The sequence below is a fragment of the Salmo salar genome, chromosome 01 (assembly GCF_965601325.2).
Source record: "Salmo salar chromosome 01, fSalSal1, whole genome shotgun sequence".
Classification (NCBI taxonomy): Eukaryota; Metazoa; Chordata; class Actinopteri; order Salmoniformes; family Salmonidae; genus Salmo; species Salmo salar.
In genome coordinates this window covers 151403473-151420869 of record NC_138291.1, presented here as the reverse complement: position 1 = coordinate 151420869, position 17397 = coordinate 151403473, and the positions used below count along the sequence as shown (strand labels likewise).

Below are 17397 nucleotides of genomic sequence, written 5' to 3'. Positions count from 1 at the left end.
GTCACCAATGAATACAGAGCTTACATGTTGACATCTGCTATTAGAACCAATCTATTAAACTGTGAGCTCTGACAATATTTCTAGGTCCCCTATAAACCCTACTGTCGAAGCTGCTGCAGAATCCGCTGCCTCACTACCACAGTATATTAGATGCAATTCCTTAAATGATGCTCGAGAGAACCTTCTGTCACACCAGCAATACATCTGAGCATATCCAATGACAATGTACCAAAACAGGGCTCTGAAACATGTGTTAAGCCGAGTGGTGCAAACAGTTACGGTAATAAGGCATTTAAGCCGAATAGGCTAATGTAGGCTGTAAAACACATAGGCTAAGCTAACCTATAGTTTTATATCAATGGTGCCTGTTGTTAGAGGATGTTCAAAAGTTTGTCTTTTTTTTTTAAAACTCTTAAATTGCGTGAGTAGGTGAACGGAATGGAAGTGAATCACTTCCAACTTCCAAGATTCACTATTCATAACAAACTATTACATAGCTCTCCACATTTCTTATGTAGGAAATGTATATATTTTTCTCTCCAATCCATTTGAAAGTGTTTGAGTGGAGTTTAGGTGGTGTTTCGCCTATTTGTTTGTGTGGATGCAGCAGATGAAATAGTGCATAGCTTTGACCTATTTGAACAGACAGCCGTATATAAGCACAAATTGCTTATATGCCTTTTGGTGTCTTAAATCATATGGGATCATACTGAATAGTACAGCACATATGCATTTCAAACTTCACATAGGGTAAGATTGAATAGGTTTTACAATTACAACACAAAGGATGAAGGAAAAAGAGGGGGAAAAAACAGGACAGGCTTTGTCAGTATCTGGAAGCTCATTCAGTCTTTATTGTTAACTTTACATTTTGAGATTTTATTGTAAAGTCCTCCAGGTGACACTTCTGGGATTTTGAATGCCTTAGTTACTCTTCAAGGGAGGTTGAGAAGAGTAACATGATTATGCAGACGTAAAGTGATATCCCATTTATCAAACAAAGAAAATGTTAAAGCACAGTAATTGCCACAATTCTGTTAGTCGTACAGAAAGCTCATGTGTATTGTTTTGTTACGGACATGTATTCTAATATAAACTCTAAAAGTGAATTTCAATGATCTATTTCAATGTACTGGTGTGTGACAGTAGTGATTTGGTAAGGAGAGAACAACAAAGTTACACTTCTCACATTGTCTATAATATATATACTGGTTAGTGTGGCGTTTTCAAAGTAGGCATATTGCGTTATGAAATTACAGCAGTTATTTCTATGATTCTATCATTGCCTGCCTTGTAAATAACTTCTGGAATGGACTAGAAATGAGAAAATAGAATAACAATCAATCCACTGATATTATTTTTGGTCTTTGGCCATGCAGTCAATTACTGTTCCATCTCCATTTGAGGCTGGTCATTTGCAGGCAGTAATCCACAGCAGAGAAATGCGCTCAACGAAAGTAATCAGACAATATATGAGGCTTTTAGCTTTCCCTGAAGGCAAATAATGTGATAAAAAAAGAACTACATGTAATATTTAAATAACGTATAAGTGTCTGCACTACTGTAAATAGGCATTTCATTATGACAGGTGGAAAATAGAAAGGGAAAGATGCCTGTAAAGAAAATACAAATGATAAGGAAGATTCTAGGAAAAAAGAAAATAATCCCTTCAAGGCTCCTGGGAAATGTACCTCCATCGTGTAACCTTTCATCCCCATGTAACCCTCTACCCATCCTAGAAGAACCACAAGCGCAGCATCGCTAACAAAACCGCTATACATAGCCCCCTCCTCATCCTGCACCTGGCCAAGTCAAATGTCTCTGCTCTGACACACACACACACACGCACAGACACACATGCTCTCACACACACAGACACACACCCAAGGTATGCTGGATCTCTCGTCAACACCCTCAGGGCGCTGCCACTCTTATCTGCCCTTACTAGTGCCCCTTTAAAGTTAATAAAGAATCATTAGTCATCTGTCACCTCTCATAGCCCTGTCATGCTTTACACACCTACGGCACAATCACACTGAAATGCTTAATGGTGGCACCTTTCTGAAAGCCAACAAATCCATAATAAAAAAGTTTGCCCTTAGCCCGGGTCTCTCCATCTCTACCTCAGACTCCCTCTCCACCCCACCCCCCCACACACACACACACCCCATTTGCGCACTCTATTTTTGGCAGCTTTCTTTTCTCAGCTAGCTTACATCCTGCAACAGTAACACATGGCTTTCTGTGCATCATCTGAGCTTGCCATACGCACAAAGCATTGACAAACGACTCCTATCTGGAGGAAAATACAGAGGGATGAAGATGAACAGAGAGAAATAACGGGTTGTGTGACCGTGTGGAGCGTGCTAACACTTCTCCTCATACATGGCTGAGCTTCTAAAGTGAAAGATAAAACAAACAGAAGTCATCCAAACTCACACCCTGCCCTGGGCATGCATTTGAAATGAGTAACTGTTTTATGTTCTATGTCACGTGGTACTTCCAATGTAACTGCCTGTGTATCATCAATGAGTCTGTCATGCCCTTGAGCTTGTGCCATATGTCAGAGAATACTGTTAATTATATACAGGTAGTGTATGTATTAGTTCACTGGCTAAAGAGTACCTGCACTTCTGCTTCAACCCTGTGCAAATCTACTTCTAATTGCACCTCTGTATCCAAGCCATTATTCCGTCATGAATATATTTTCTGGCACATAGTGCAGATGCTGGACGCAGTAGCATCTAAACAGTGACTCTAATCTACTTGTTATTAATCTGTGTTCTAGCCTTCCCCTTCTGGGTGATGAATCACCTGACTAACGCTGGGAGTAAAGTTAGAGCAATGCCCCAGCACTATAACTGACTCCGTTATTGGTGTGCCCCACACATGATTAATGCTTGTGTTCCAGCTCAGCCCACAAATATGCTGACTCTCATCAGGTACTTTTGTCAGATCGGGAGTACATTACCCAATCTTTCTTTTCCCATTCTTTACTTAATCTTAATAGAGAAATTTGGGACGAATGAAAAATGAGGCACACTGAAGTGATAAAACACAGATTCATCTAAAGGCCTTTAGTTTGAGAGTGGTCGTCCCATAAATAATATTTTTCGACAGTGGTTTAGAATTGGATGTTGATTTATTCATTTGTTTTTGTCCCAGGTCCCCATTTCCTGGGGTAGCCTATGGCTTTGCATATGATGGTGGAGATGGAATGTTTGAGGTTGGCTTGATCATGTGCATTGGGCTATTCATCACCAGTCCAGGCTGTCACAGACATCTCCACATTATCGGCAGCCTGGTATTGACAGAGCAGTGTTCTTTGAGCACAGTTCAAAATGGTTGATGTGCCATTGATTGGAAGATTTATGAAGTGTTTTTTCGACAGCCTGGCTTTATTCATCTCTGCTGGAAGAAAAATTGAAAATAAAACCAATCTTTATTTTGTGGGGGTGATGGTTCATTGAGGTTTGTGATGGACCAATCCTGTTCTAGATCAGGAGAGCCACACCCAACACTGCCCAGATTGACCCATTACAACCCAATCAGGCCAAGAAAAGTCTAGCCTTGACAAGTCTACAATATGGTATCTTAAAAGGTCAAGGAGTTTTCCCATGTTTGATTGAAATAACATTAAACAGCATGTTTAACACAGTATGTTCACCACTACTGCAGCTGCAATATGCTTCAATTTCAAAACCAACAATAAGCCATTGAATACAGTACAATTAGTACCTCTGATATTGATCTTCTAAAGCATTAATAGCCTAGTGTTATGAGGATATCAGTCTGCTAATCTGTCAGTACCTCACAGCATACCACAGTGGATGGAGATGGTTCATAAAAGGAGATTGTCAGAGAAAGCGTGTCATGGTGTAGTGGTCATATACTGTAATTGGCGAAGAACCTCAATGGAGAGTGGGTGAAAACAGTATTGTAGCAGTGTGCTGTGGAGATGTAGAGATGATGACACTGGGAAGTCAAATAATATGTTCTAGTCACATCATAAGATTTCCTTTACAGTCATATAATCAACACATTACCAAAGAGCTAGAACTGAATCTATAAGATATTTGACATGTTCTATGGTTAGTATATATTTGTTGGGGGGTGCAGAATATCCTGTATCATGTGTATGCATAACGCATTTATCTGACAATCCAACATTAGCTACATTATCAGCAAACGGGGAACACACTCTTATCATCAAATCCAGTAATCCTTTTTATTCAAATCATCATAAATCAATGTTCAGCAGTAAGCTCTGCCAACATTGCCCCCTGCACTACCATACCCATGTTTTAATGTGACTAGTGTATTTAATTCAGAGAATGATTCTTCCCCACAATTGATTACCATCTGGCTTTAAATGCCAGGGCCTTCTCCAGGGATATAATTGGCTTCTGGAACTTAATTAAAACAGACCAGAAATTAACAAAGTTTCAGAGACAGCCAGACAAATTAATATCTCTCAGCATTTTAACTCAGAAAAGTTCACATAGCCGCTTCAAAATGTGGTTGGGAAGAAATTGAATTAGCAAATTGGCTAATCATTCATTACAGCAAGCCTACTCTATTCTTTAAAATCACTATGAGAGAACAGTATGAATGAACAATTGCTGGGTGTACTCTCTTAAAGAGCAGAGGTTTTCTTTGAAAAAACGTGCCGTTATGACTAGTCATCTGTCTGCATTGTTTGCATGGTAGTCATATCGACATATTGCATTGTAGTCATTAGTATACTGCATTGTAGTTGTTTGGTACTTACACCACAATTCATAGTCGTTTGGTACTTAGGCCTCAATTCACAGTCGTTCGGTACTTAGACCTCAATTCATAGTTTTTGGTACTTATAGTGGCTGCTCCACTAAAAGTTTTGTGATTATACTGTGGGACTTAGAGGTAATTTGTGGTTTAGTACAGTACCCTGCGTCAACACTTCATTGCTCCAGACCAGCGCAATGGAGAGTTAGAGCAATGATTATGCTTTTGGGTCCTAATGTGTCTCTAACTGACAATGAATGGGCGACTTACACCTAAATAGAAACTAATAATTGTGCACGACTTCAGTACTACTTACTAAAACTGCGGTTACACTAAGGTTTTTATTATTTATTTTGTTATGATTATTTTGTTCTTACTGTAGTACTGTAGGCCACTCCAGACCAGTCATGTTGTACAGTGCCTGAGTGGTGCAATGGTCTAAGACACTGCGAGCTGTGTTGCTACAGATGCTGGTTCAATACTCATGCTGACCTCTACTGGGAGACCCATGAGATGACCTGTAGGTTTCTGGTTTCTCTCCATCTCAAAACATAAATAACAGACTGGCTTTATTTACAAATTAGTAACAATGTCTCACCCCGTGTTCAAGAACAGCCTTTATTTTCGCTCATTTTACGTTATTTGAAAACAAAATCATCTCCAAAATATTGTTCTTTTTTAAACAATGCGATTATTATTATTATTATTCATTTAGAATTATATAAAAGCCTGTTCGATATTCTCACAGGTATATTATTAACCCTGTTATTAGCAGGACAATATATATTGGTCATATTGGTCATGGCTCCTGAGTGGCGCACAATGGGATTGCCTTGCAGTTCTCCAGCTGTATCCACTAAAAGTGCGCAAGGTTCAGGGGGCACGGGATGGGCCGCAGAGCCACGCACAGAAGACCGACCTAGCCCATGGGGAAGGGAGGAGGAGGAAGGGGGAGGGGGGGTGGACCTCCACCCCGCCACATTGGCAACACTTTAAGGGGCATTGCACTAATAATGGCACTAACTAGGGAAACGTTCCCGCTGTTCTGTTCTTAGTGCCAGTCTGCACGTTCAAACTAAAATAATGTAAATAATAATGGCATCTTTATGCTTTCGTTAATAAAATAATGATAAAAATACTCTTTCAAAATGCCGATGTTTATTTAGTTATGGATCCATAACAAATTATTATGGGGATAAATATCACTGAATTACAGAAATACCCTCCAATCCTCTATATGTAATTATTGACAGAGATTTACGTCATATTTTTCGATATACTGTGGCCTACCGTAGGTGACTTGAGTCTCAGTAGTGTTGAGTAATGTGCTGTTAAAAGTGGTGTAGGTCTTATTTATTTAAAGAGCATATTGAAGTTAGAAGCAATAGGATTTGAAACAATAGCCTACAACTATTTTAGCACTGTTTCGTGCTGCTCTGAGACAAGCATGGGGACTGGTCTTGATAAATCAATTCGATTTTTATTTTCCCTGAATCTCCGTTTGGGTATTGGTTAGACTAGAATTAGAAAATTAGAAGGAAGAAATGTTATGCTCTTAGTGTAACCTTTATTTAACTAGGCAAGTCAGTTAAGAACAAATTATTATTTACAAGGACAGCCTACACCTTCTTCCCCGTCGGGGAATTAAACCCCGGTCTCCCGCATGCCCACCTGACACGGGGATTCTTTAGCTAAATAGCCCAGTACTGTAGCCAACGACTGCCACGTTGTACAGCGCCATATTTTCCGTTCCATCCTAGCGGAAACACCGTTTTTTTTTGTTTATCTTGGAGTAGAAACACCATAATATTAATCAAATTAATTAAGCAAAACTTCTTAAAATCTGTCCCATATACTGTGTTCTTACAAAAAAAGGTTTTAAATTCTCTAGTACAGCCACTATTGAAGGCTATCAGATGCTTCTCAAAGATGCCCTCTGATGGTCAAACTAGCACTAACTAGCATTAATGGTACCAGTGGTTCACACTTAAATAAAGTGCCATAGAAGTCTGCGGCACCATGCAAGCTGTGCCGCAGCACGCTGTAACTTTAAAAGGACGAACCATTGTAGGCCTCAATCAATAGTCGTTTGGTACTTAGGTCTCAATTCATAGTCATTTAGTACTTAGGCCATGTAATATTTAGACACTATTTATTTTTCCCATGGACAAATACAACAAAATAATAATTATCAGAACTGTAAAAACTCACTGCTAGTGAGTGTGTGGGCAGTTGTTCTAACCTGTTGGGGGTAGGGGGCAGTATTTACACGGCCGGATAAAAAAACGTACCCGATTTAATCTGGTTATTACTACTGCCCAGAAACTAGCATATGCATATAATTATTGGCTTTGGATAGAAAACACCCTAAAGTTTCTAAAACTGTTTGAATGGTGTCTGTGTATAACAGAACTCATATGGCAGGCAAAAACCTGAGAAGATTCTGAACAGGAAGTGGCCTGTCTGACAAGTTCTTGTTCATCTTGGCTCTTTTTATTGAAGACTGAGGATCTTTGCTGTAACGTGACACTTCCTACGGCTCCCATAGGCTCTCAGAACCCGGGAAAAAGCTGAATGATATCGAGGCAGCCCCAGGCTGAAACACATTTGCGCTTTTGGCAAGTGGCCGATCAGAGGACAATGGGCTTAGGCGCGTGCACGAGTCGACCCCATGCTTTATTTTCTTTCGTCTTTTTACCTAAACGCAGATTCCCGGTCGGAATATTATCGCTTTTTTACGAGACAAATGGCATCAAAATTGATTTTAAACAGCGGTTGACATGCTTCGAAGTACGGTAATGGAATATTTAGAATTGTTTTGTCACGAAATGCGTCGTGCTCGTCACCCTTCTTTACCATTCGGATAGTGTCTTGAACGCACGAACAAAACGCCGCTGTTTGGATATAACTATGGATTATTTGGGACCAAACCAACATTTGTTATTGAAGTAGAAGTCCTGGGAGTGCATTCTGACGAAGAACACCAAAGGTAATAACATTTTTCTTATAGTAAATCTGACTTTGGTGAGTGCTAAACTTGCTGGGTGTCTAAATAGCTAGCCCTGTGATGCCGGGCTATCTACTGAGAATATTGCAAAATGTGCTTTCACCGAAAAGCTATTTTAAAATCGGACAAATCAAGTGCATAGAGGAGTTCTGTATCTATAATTCTTTAAATAATTGTTATGCTTTTTGTGAACGTTTATCGTGAGTAATTTAGTACATTTTTTGTAAATTCACCGGAAGTTTGCTAGTTCTGAACGTCACATGCTAATGTAAAAAGCTGTTTTTTGATATAAATATGAACTTGATTGAACAAAACATGCATGTATTGTATAACATAATGTCCTAGGTGTGTCATCTGATGAAGATCATCAAAGGTTAGTGCTGCATTTAGCTGTGGTTTGGATTTATGTGACATTATATGCTAGCTTGAAAAATGGGTGTCTGATTATTTGTGGCTGGGTACTCTGCTGACATAATCTAATGTTTTGCTTTCGTTGTAAAGCCTTTTTGAAATCGGACAGTGTGGTTAGATTAACGAGAGTCTTGTCTTTAAAATGGTGTAAAATAGTCATATGTTTGAGAAATTGAAGTAATAGCATTTCTAAGGTATTTGAATAACGCGCCACAGGATTCCACTGGCTGTTACGTAGGTGGGACGATTTCGTCCCGCCGACCCTAGAGAGGCTAAACAAAGACACCGTGTAGACATGTCAACATTGACTGAATTCCATCCAGCCTTGGATTCTTGGAGCAATGCATCAACGCTCAGCATCAATACATCTATCATGACTATCATGGCTGACTGACGCAGTCTCTGACTGAATACATTTTCTCTTGGAGAGCATCAGAGGGGTGAGCTGCCCCACAGGATTCCCCACCCCCCAACCAAAACGCTTTGCCTAATTATATATTCTCTACAGAAACCCAGTCTAATCACTCATAAAATGTTATGTTCCCTTCGTTAATGTTTTCAAAGTTATTATTTAGTTCCTGGTGTGATGTTAAATAGTAATTAAGGCTGATGAATCATTCAGTAGGCTAGCACTCCCAGCGGACGAGAACACTCGCTGCTACAGTGGAGTTGGTTGGGTTTGTTTAAATAGGAATGATCTATGTTTCACTGAATAACGTTTTCAAACATACATCCACAGCAGAGCCTTTTCATCATACTGCACAACGGAGATACAGTACTGCAGCAATGTCTATAATAAGCATCCGGTTAAAGATCTATAGTGGATCAACTATGCACACACTGTGGTCTTAAATCAAAGGTTTCAAGACTAGGCAACTATTCAAAGTCAGCATTATAACCATTATTATAAGCACAAAAGTAGAGCATTAAGGTTATTTGTTGGGTCCAGATGTCCGCTCACACAGCTGACAGCTGTATTAGTGAGGACAGATTGGACATGTTTGCTTTCACACACACACACACACACACACACACACACACACACACACACACACACACACACACACACACACACACACACACACACACACACACACACACACACACACACACACACACAGCCCCTCTGAGAGTCCCAGTTCTCTGAAATTATGCCACTGGAATGGAGCAGGGAACATGCACTGTCCTTTCATAAAGACATGTCGGCTTCGAGATTAATTGCTGTAACCTAAATTGCTGTAACGTAAATGGGGCTCTCTGCTGTGCAGCCATAATGGCAAGTCCCCACTCCATTTTAGCTGGTCAATTTGGTGTTCTACTTCTGAACCGGAATTGAACTTGTAATGAAATCTATTCATCACCAGAACACTACTGAGTGATAGTCAAGATATAGAAAAAGCCCAATGGAGTAATTACCTTTTTCTCCGGGTAAAAATAGAGTAAAAAAGGTCACCTAGCAACACCAGCTTTCTAAAACGACCAATACAATCATGCCTGTACCTGTTCATATGTTTGATAAGGTATGATCAAGTGTTTGTTGAACAGTGCTATTGATCTCAACATTGTTCTTCACAGTTTTCTCCCATCACAAGCTTATTCAAATGCACGTCCTAATTAATTGGCAGTGGGATAGTAATCCTCTTTCTGGGACAACAGAATGTTGGAGTAGTAAGCACAGATGTACACTATTGCCAAGGGAGCGCTCCACTCTCAATTAGGCCTCTCCTCTAGAATCGCTAATGAAATGCTGCCTGTCGCCATTTTACGTCCATATGTTAATGTTGTGGCAATTAGTACATGTATCGCCTATGGACCACATACTGTAAAGTAGTTTTCAAACCATTATAAAACAAGAAATTGCTGAAAAGTGGTTTTATCAACGTTGCCTGCCTTTGCTAGCATGGTGTATACAGTGAGTCAGACAGTATTAGATCGAATGCTTAGCCATTTCTATCCATCAACCACCACTTAGTTGTTGACATGAGTTGCTGATGTTACTGTAGGCGTTTGTGCTGTGGCTAGAAGTTCTCTGTTGTGGGATGACAGGATACCATTACAATTTTATTCTCACTAACATGACCCAAGTAACATTGTAATATATGAAATCTCTTGTGTGTGTCTTATTAATCCTATGGTTTGACGTTGACGGAAGTCTAAATGGTCAGAATCATTGTGGAAACTGCGAGAGAACATGCCCTTCAAGCATAGATCGAAACTGAACAAAAATATAAACGCAACATGCAACAATTTCGAAGATTTTTATAATTTACAGTTCATATAAGGAAAGCAGTCAATTTAAATAAATTAATTAGGCCCTGATCTATTCACATGATTGGGAATAAAGATTTGAATCTGCTGTTTACAAATACCTTTTAAAAAAATCAGAAAACCAGTCAGTATCTGGTGTGACTAGGGTTGCAGATTTTGGGGAATATTCAGAAGTGGAAACTTTCCGTGGGAATAAATGGGAATATATGGGAATTAATGGGAATAGATAGGAATTCACGGAAATACATGCAAATTCATATTAATACCATTTAAATGTCAATGTTTTTTGCATTGGATATATTTACCATATCATAAGGAGACATAATTGCAAATAATTAAATCCTTCCATTTGAAAAAAAATATATATTTAGTTACAAATTGAACTTTAATTAAATGAGTTGACTCTTCACATGGGATGTTTTCACTGAAAAACAAAAGAAAGGGAATATTGAATGATCCCCAACGATCCATTGCGTCTCCCAAAAACGTTTTCAACATACATCTGTAAAATGATAGTCTAGAAACTAAAGCTCTGGTTGTCTTCTTCTCAGGCTTCCATGTCTTCTCCCTGGAACTCCTCAATGTCCACTTCTTGAACATCAGACTCTGAGGCCTCATCTTCACTGTCACTTTCCAACCTTGTTGAGGATGGATCGTTGTCAGGCGAGCCATCCCTTGTATTGGTCAGCCCTTGTATTGGTCAGCCAGTTGCGTGCTTTGGTGTGTGTGTTCCCAAACAAGGACCAGTTGCACTCAGGCGGCTGATGTTGGTAGGATTTGGAGGATGATGGAGGCAACAGGGGAAAGAGCCTCAGATCCACAAAGTCCCTTCCACCAGGTGGCTGATGAGATATTTTAGCACGACTGCCATATTGCATCTCTATCCCAAAGCCCTTGCATGGAAGTGTACTTCGCCAAACTGCCAATAACCTTGCTCTCATCCAGGCCAAGGTGGCAAGACACGGTAGTGATGACACCACAGGCCTTGTTGATCTCTGCACCAGACAGGGTGCTCTTGCCAGCATACTTGGGGTCCAACATGTATGCTGCGGTGTGTATGGGCTTCAGGCAGAAGTCTTCATGCTTTTTGATGTATTTCAGAACGGCAGTTTCCTCTGCTTGGAGCAACAGTGAAGTGGGCAGGGCAGTAGGGATTTCTTCTCTTACATTTACAAGCAGAGTCTGAACATCAGACAGGATGGCATTGTCTCCCTCAATCTATGCAATGTTTACTGCTATAGGTTTCAGGAGTTTCAGGCTGCTTACCACTCTCTCCCAAAATACATCCTCCAGGAGGATCCTCTTGATGGGGCTGTCCATATCAGTAGACTGTGATATGGCCATTTCTTGGAGACTCCTTCCCCCCCAGGAGACTGTCTATTTGGTAGCATTGCCTTTTGAATTGTTTATCTTGGGTCAAAGTTTCAGGTAGCCTTCCACAAGCTTCCCACAATAATTTGGGTGAATTTTGGCCCATTCCTCCTAACAGAGCTGGTGTAACCGAGTCAGGTTTGTAGGCCTCCTTGCTCGCACACACTTTTCCAGTTCTGCCCACGCATTTTCTATAGGATTGAGGTCAGGGCTTTGTGATGGCCACTCCAATACCTTGACTTTGTTGTCCTTAAGCCATTTTGCCACAAACTTTGGAAGTATGCTTGGGATCATTGTCCATTTGGAAGACCCATTTGCGACTAAGCTTTAACTTCCTGACTGATGTCTTGAGATGTTGCTTCCATATATCCACATTTGTGAAATTTGTGGAGTGGTTGAAAAATGAGTTTTGTAAACTTCTAACTTCAACTGTGGATTGCTACTATAACTCACTGATCCTTCACATACCTAACAATTTTCTTGGCTCTCTTGTAGAGTGTATCCATTGTTTTCAGTGCCATGATGTCCTTGAGGAGCAGATTCAAAGCATGAGCAGCACAGCCAATGGGTGTGATGTGAGGGTAGGACTCCTTCACTTTAGACCAAGCAGCCTTCATGTTTGCAGCATTGTCTGTCACCAGTGCAAATACCTTCTGTTGTCCAAGGTCATTGATGACTGCCTTCAGCTGATTTGCAATGTAGAGACCGGTGTGTCTGTTGTCCCTTGTGTCTGTGCTCTTGTCAAATACTGGTTGAGGGGTGGAGATTATGTAGCTCATTATTCCTTGCCCACGAACATTTGACCACCCATCAGAGATGATTGCAATACAGTCTGCTTTCTCTGATTTGCTTGACGTTCAGTTGAACTCTGCATCCAGGAAATTAGTAGATAAAACATGTCTGGTTGGAGGGGTGTATGCTGGGCGATCAACATTCAGAAATATCTTCCAATACAAATTGCCTGTGAGCATCAGAGATGAACCAGTTGCATACACAGCTCGAGCAAGACAATCACCAGCATTTCTCTGACTACGTTACTCCATTGAGTCAAAACAACTTCTGATTCCAGGAGGACCATGAGCTGTTGCTATCAATAAGGTGTCTGATTAATCATTTTCACCTCAAATAGAAGTAGATGGACGTTTGTCAGAGGTTGCTTGTTGTGAGCGCTGAGGGAACTTTATGCATTTGGCCAGATGATTCTGCATCTTTGGTGCATTCTTCACATATGATTTGGCACAGTATTTGCAAATGTACACAGCTTTTCCTTCTACATTAACTACAGTGAAATGTCTCCACACATCAGATAGTGCCCGTGGCATTTTCCTGTAAAGATTAGATTTTTTTTTTTTAAATAACCCCAAATATAATTCCATGTACGGATAAATAGTTAAGCAGTTAGATTAAACAACTCCTTTGTAAGATACATGTTTTTAAAATGAAACATGAATGGAAACAGGTGAATTAACACTCCTCAGTTAGCAGGCTCAAACAAGCTAAAACCCACATGGTAGCAAAAACTAACTACCAGAAATTGTTAAGTTAGACATGATTTAAACACACTTTGCTGTAGGCTACCATTTACTAATTAACAAAAAAATCATCTATGTCATATAAAATATATTCACCCCACCCAGTATTATAATCAAAACTTACCAGAAAGCATGAAGTCCTTGGCTCAGACAGTGTAGTAGTGTGGCCTCAATAGCATCTCATTAGTGTGCAAGATCAGCTGTACATGTGATGGAAGAGTGCACTGCACATGTGACAGAAGAATGCACTCTGCATGCAGAGGGTTGCAATTCCATTGAATTCAGGATAGCTTAAACAAAATATGCAACAAGACTTAGAATTGCCTTATGTGTATCCCACAAAAAAAGTTCACTGTTATAAGCTATTTTTTTTATGAATTTAAGCAAAATTCCCAAAATTCCCAGACTTAACTTCCCGTGGAAAATTTCTGGAAATTTCACGGAAAGTTTCCGACCCCAGTTGCCTCGGGCAGCGCGACACATCTCCTTCACATAGATTTGATCAGGCTGTTGATTGTGGAATGTTGTCCCACCTGAAGTGCGGAATTTCTGGACATTGGCGGGAACTGGAACATGCTGTCGTACACGTTGATGCAGAGCATGCTCAACAGGTGACAAGTCTGGTGAGTATGCAGGCCATTGTCCTGTTGTAAAACAAACTATAGTCCCACTAAGTTCAAACCAGATGGGATGGCGTATCGCTGCAGAATGCTGTGGTAGCCATGCTGGTTAAGTGTGCCTTGAATTCTAAATAAATCAGAGTGTAACCAGTAAAGCACCCCCACACCATCCCACGTCCTCCTCCATGCTTCACGGTGGGAACCACACATGCAGAGATCATCCGGTCACATACTCTGTGTCTCACATTGACACAATGGTTGAAACCAAAAATCTCAAATCTGGACTCATCAAACCAAAAAACAGATTGCCACCGGTCTAATGTCCATTGCTTGTGTTTCTTGGCCCAATAAGTCTCTTCTTCTTATTGGTGTCCTCTAGTAGTGGTTTCTTTGCATCAATTCGACCATGAAGGCCTGATTCAGACAGTCTCCTCTGAACAGTTGATGTTGAGATGTGTCTGTTACTTGAACTCTGTTAAGCATTTATTTGGGCTGCAATTTCTGAGGCTGGTAACTCTAACTTATCCTCTGCAGCAGAGGTAACTCTGGGTCTTCCTTTCCTGTGGCGCTCCTCATGAGAGCCAGTTTCATCATAGTGCTTAATGGTTTTTGCGACTGCACTTGAAGAAACTTGAAAAGTTCTTGAAATTTTACAGATTGACTGACCATCATGTCCTAAAGTAACAATGGACTGTCGTTTCTCTTGGCTTTTTGAGCTGTTCTTGCCATAATATGGACTTGTGTCTTTTACTTTGAAGAATGTCAAATATAAAATATATTTAGATTTGTTTCACACTTCTTTTGGTTACTACATGTGTCCATATGTGTTATTTCATAGTTTTGATGTCTTCACTATTATTCTACAATGTAGAAAATAGTAAAAATAAAGAAAAACCGTTGAATGAGTAGGTGTGCCCAAACTTTTGCCTGTTACTGTACATGTGAAATTAGTTTTGATTTAGAATGGACCATTATCATACACTAATCTCGAAACAGGGGGAGCAGGAAAAAATACATGTCATCTATGCACTTAAATAGCAAATAGAGGATTATTTTCCCATGGTTAACTTTCATGCCAGCCAGGTAGGCTATACTCCTGTTGTAAAGATAAGCAATGTGCTTAATATTAGGAAAGTTGAGAAATAAATATAGTAGGCCTAGCCTATAGAAAGCTGATGGGATCATCCTATTTTTAGTAGAGGCCATCACTCTGTTTTCTCGCGCAATTGCATAACTTATAGAAATGTTGCGCAACATGAGCTCATGGGCTCTCATGAAGTGTTTGATTAGATTTTCGATTGCATTTGCATTGATGTCAGAGTGAATAGAGGGACAATTGTGCTGAGTACCAGGCAGTTAGCTAATGACCATCAGCATCATCAGAGCTTGGAGAAGACTAATTACTGCAACAGTCCAGTCAAGACCGTGGTGAAGACGACGAGCATGCAGATGAGTTTCTGCGTTTGTGCAGAAATTCTTTGGTTGTGCAAATCCACCGTTTCATCAGCTGTCCGGGTGGCTGGTCTTAGACTATCCCACAGGTAGGAAGAAGCCGGATGTGGAGGTCCTTGTCTGGCATGGTTACCGGTGGTCTGCGGTTGTGAGGCCGGTTGGACGTACTGCCAAATTCTCCAAAACTACGTTGGAGGTGTCTTATGGTAGAGAAATGAACATTGAATGCTCTGACAACAGCTCTGGTGGACATTCCTGCAGTCAGCATGCCAATTTTCCGGTAGTCAGAATGCCAATTGCACACTCCTGAAAAATTTGACATTTTAGAGTTGCCTTTCATTGTCCACAGCACAAGGTGCACCTGTGTAATGATCATGTTGTTTAATCAGCTTCTTGATATGCCACACCTGTCAGGTATATGGATTATTTTGGCAAAGGAGAAATGCTCACCAAGAGGGATGTTAACAAATTTGTGCACAAACTTTGAGAGAAACAAGCTTTTGTGCATCTTTTATTTCAGCTCATGAAACATGGAACCAACAGCTTACATGTTGCGTTTATTTTTTTGTTCAGTATGTAAATTAAACCTACCCATCATAAAACAGAACCTTAACCATTAGAAGAAAGAAAAATGGACCTCTGATCAGGTTTTCGGAGGCGATCTTCACCCCCACATACAGAGAAGCTTGTATAGGTAAACTGACCTTAGAACAGGTCTCAGAAAATACATCTCTGCCCACACATTGTATTTTTAAAGGTAAACTGACCTGACATCCCCAGGGTCCTCTGTCACCAGCACATCAGTCTTGCAACTGGCGATGGGGTTGATTGACAGCTCCACCGGTGGCACCACAAAGCTCTTACTGACTGGCAGCCACAGACCCTGGCCTAGGCTGTAGGACGACCTGCATTGGCACAGAGACAATGAGATACTTAAGTGTCAAAAACAACAAGCACATGATCACCCTCCATATCACCCTCCACCCTCCATAACCATCAGCTAAATACAGATCAGTCAGCATTACAACAGCTGGTAAGGGCCTGTCCTTTTGACATAGAGCCACAGTCATTTTTGTCTGTTTATATTTGTTATCAATGCCATCTGTATCGAAAGCAATGGGGTGGAGGTGGCACCAAAATGCATATCATTAAATTGTGTTTAGCATTAAACTAAAAAGTTAGTGCTTACATGAGGAAAGTTGAGATAAGAGAATATTGATCCATTCTACTGTGCATAATGTTTAGACTTTGGGCCAGGGGGCTTTTCCTGACCACATGACCTGACCAATGCTGTGTGACTTCCATCAGTGCTATCAGTCATTCATCAGTGTTATCAGTCATTCAACAGTGTTATCAGTCATTCAACAGTGTTATCAGTCATTCAACAGTGTTATCAGTCATTCAACAGTGTTATTAGTCATTCAACAGTGTTATCAGTCATTCAACAGTGTTATCAGTCATTCAACAGTGTTATCAGTCATTCAACAGTGTTATCAGTCATTCAACAGTGTTATCAGTCATTCAACAGTGTTATTAGTCATTCAACAGCGCTACAGCAGTAGTGTTAATATTAGCAGTTCTACCACGGCAATTAACATTATGTCATATTACACAATTATCATTAAACATTTTAAACATTTTACATACAGTTTATGACCGTTAATCCTTGCGTATAAACTCTTACTGAGAATCAGCATTAAGTGTGCAGTGTGATCGCTGATCAAGCAACAAATGTTCTCTAAACGAGTTGGGTCATTAGCTTGAGCTGCAAATGTTTTATCGACTAATGGAGTAGGAATATGAAGAGAAAATGTATTCTCGTAGGCTCAATCAAAACTGCATTACCATGAATTATCAGTGAATAAGAAACACAGGCATAAATAAGGTATAAACGGAAGTTATGAATACACAGATATTAATAAGTTATTACCTTGCAGAAAGAATCTGTGTAGATTCTCTTTCAGTCTTC

The 17397-nt window shown here is 40.2% G+C and overlaps 1 protein-coding gene across 1 annotated transcript in view; it reads right to left on the bottom strand.

The window, feature by feature from the left end:
• Positions 1–17397, bottom strand: part of LOC106565912 (astrotactin-2) — a 449250-nt gene that overhangs the window by 198320 nt on the left and 233533 nt on the right. Inside the window, exon 10 of the mRNA XM_014133602.3 lies at positions 16196–16333. Within this exon, the coding sequence (XP_013989077.2) occupies positions 16196–16333 (138 nt within the window). The remainder of the gene's footprint in view (positions 1–16195; positions 16334–17397) is intronic.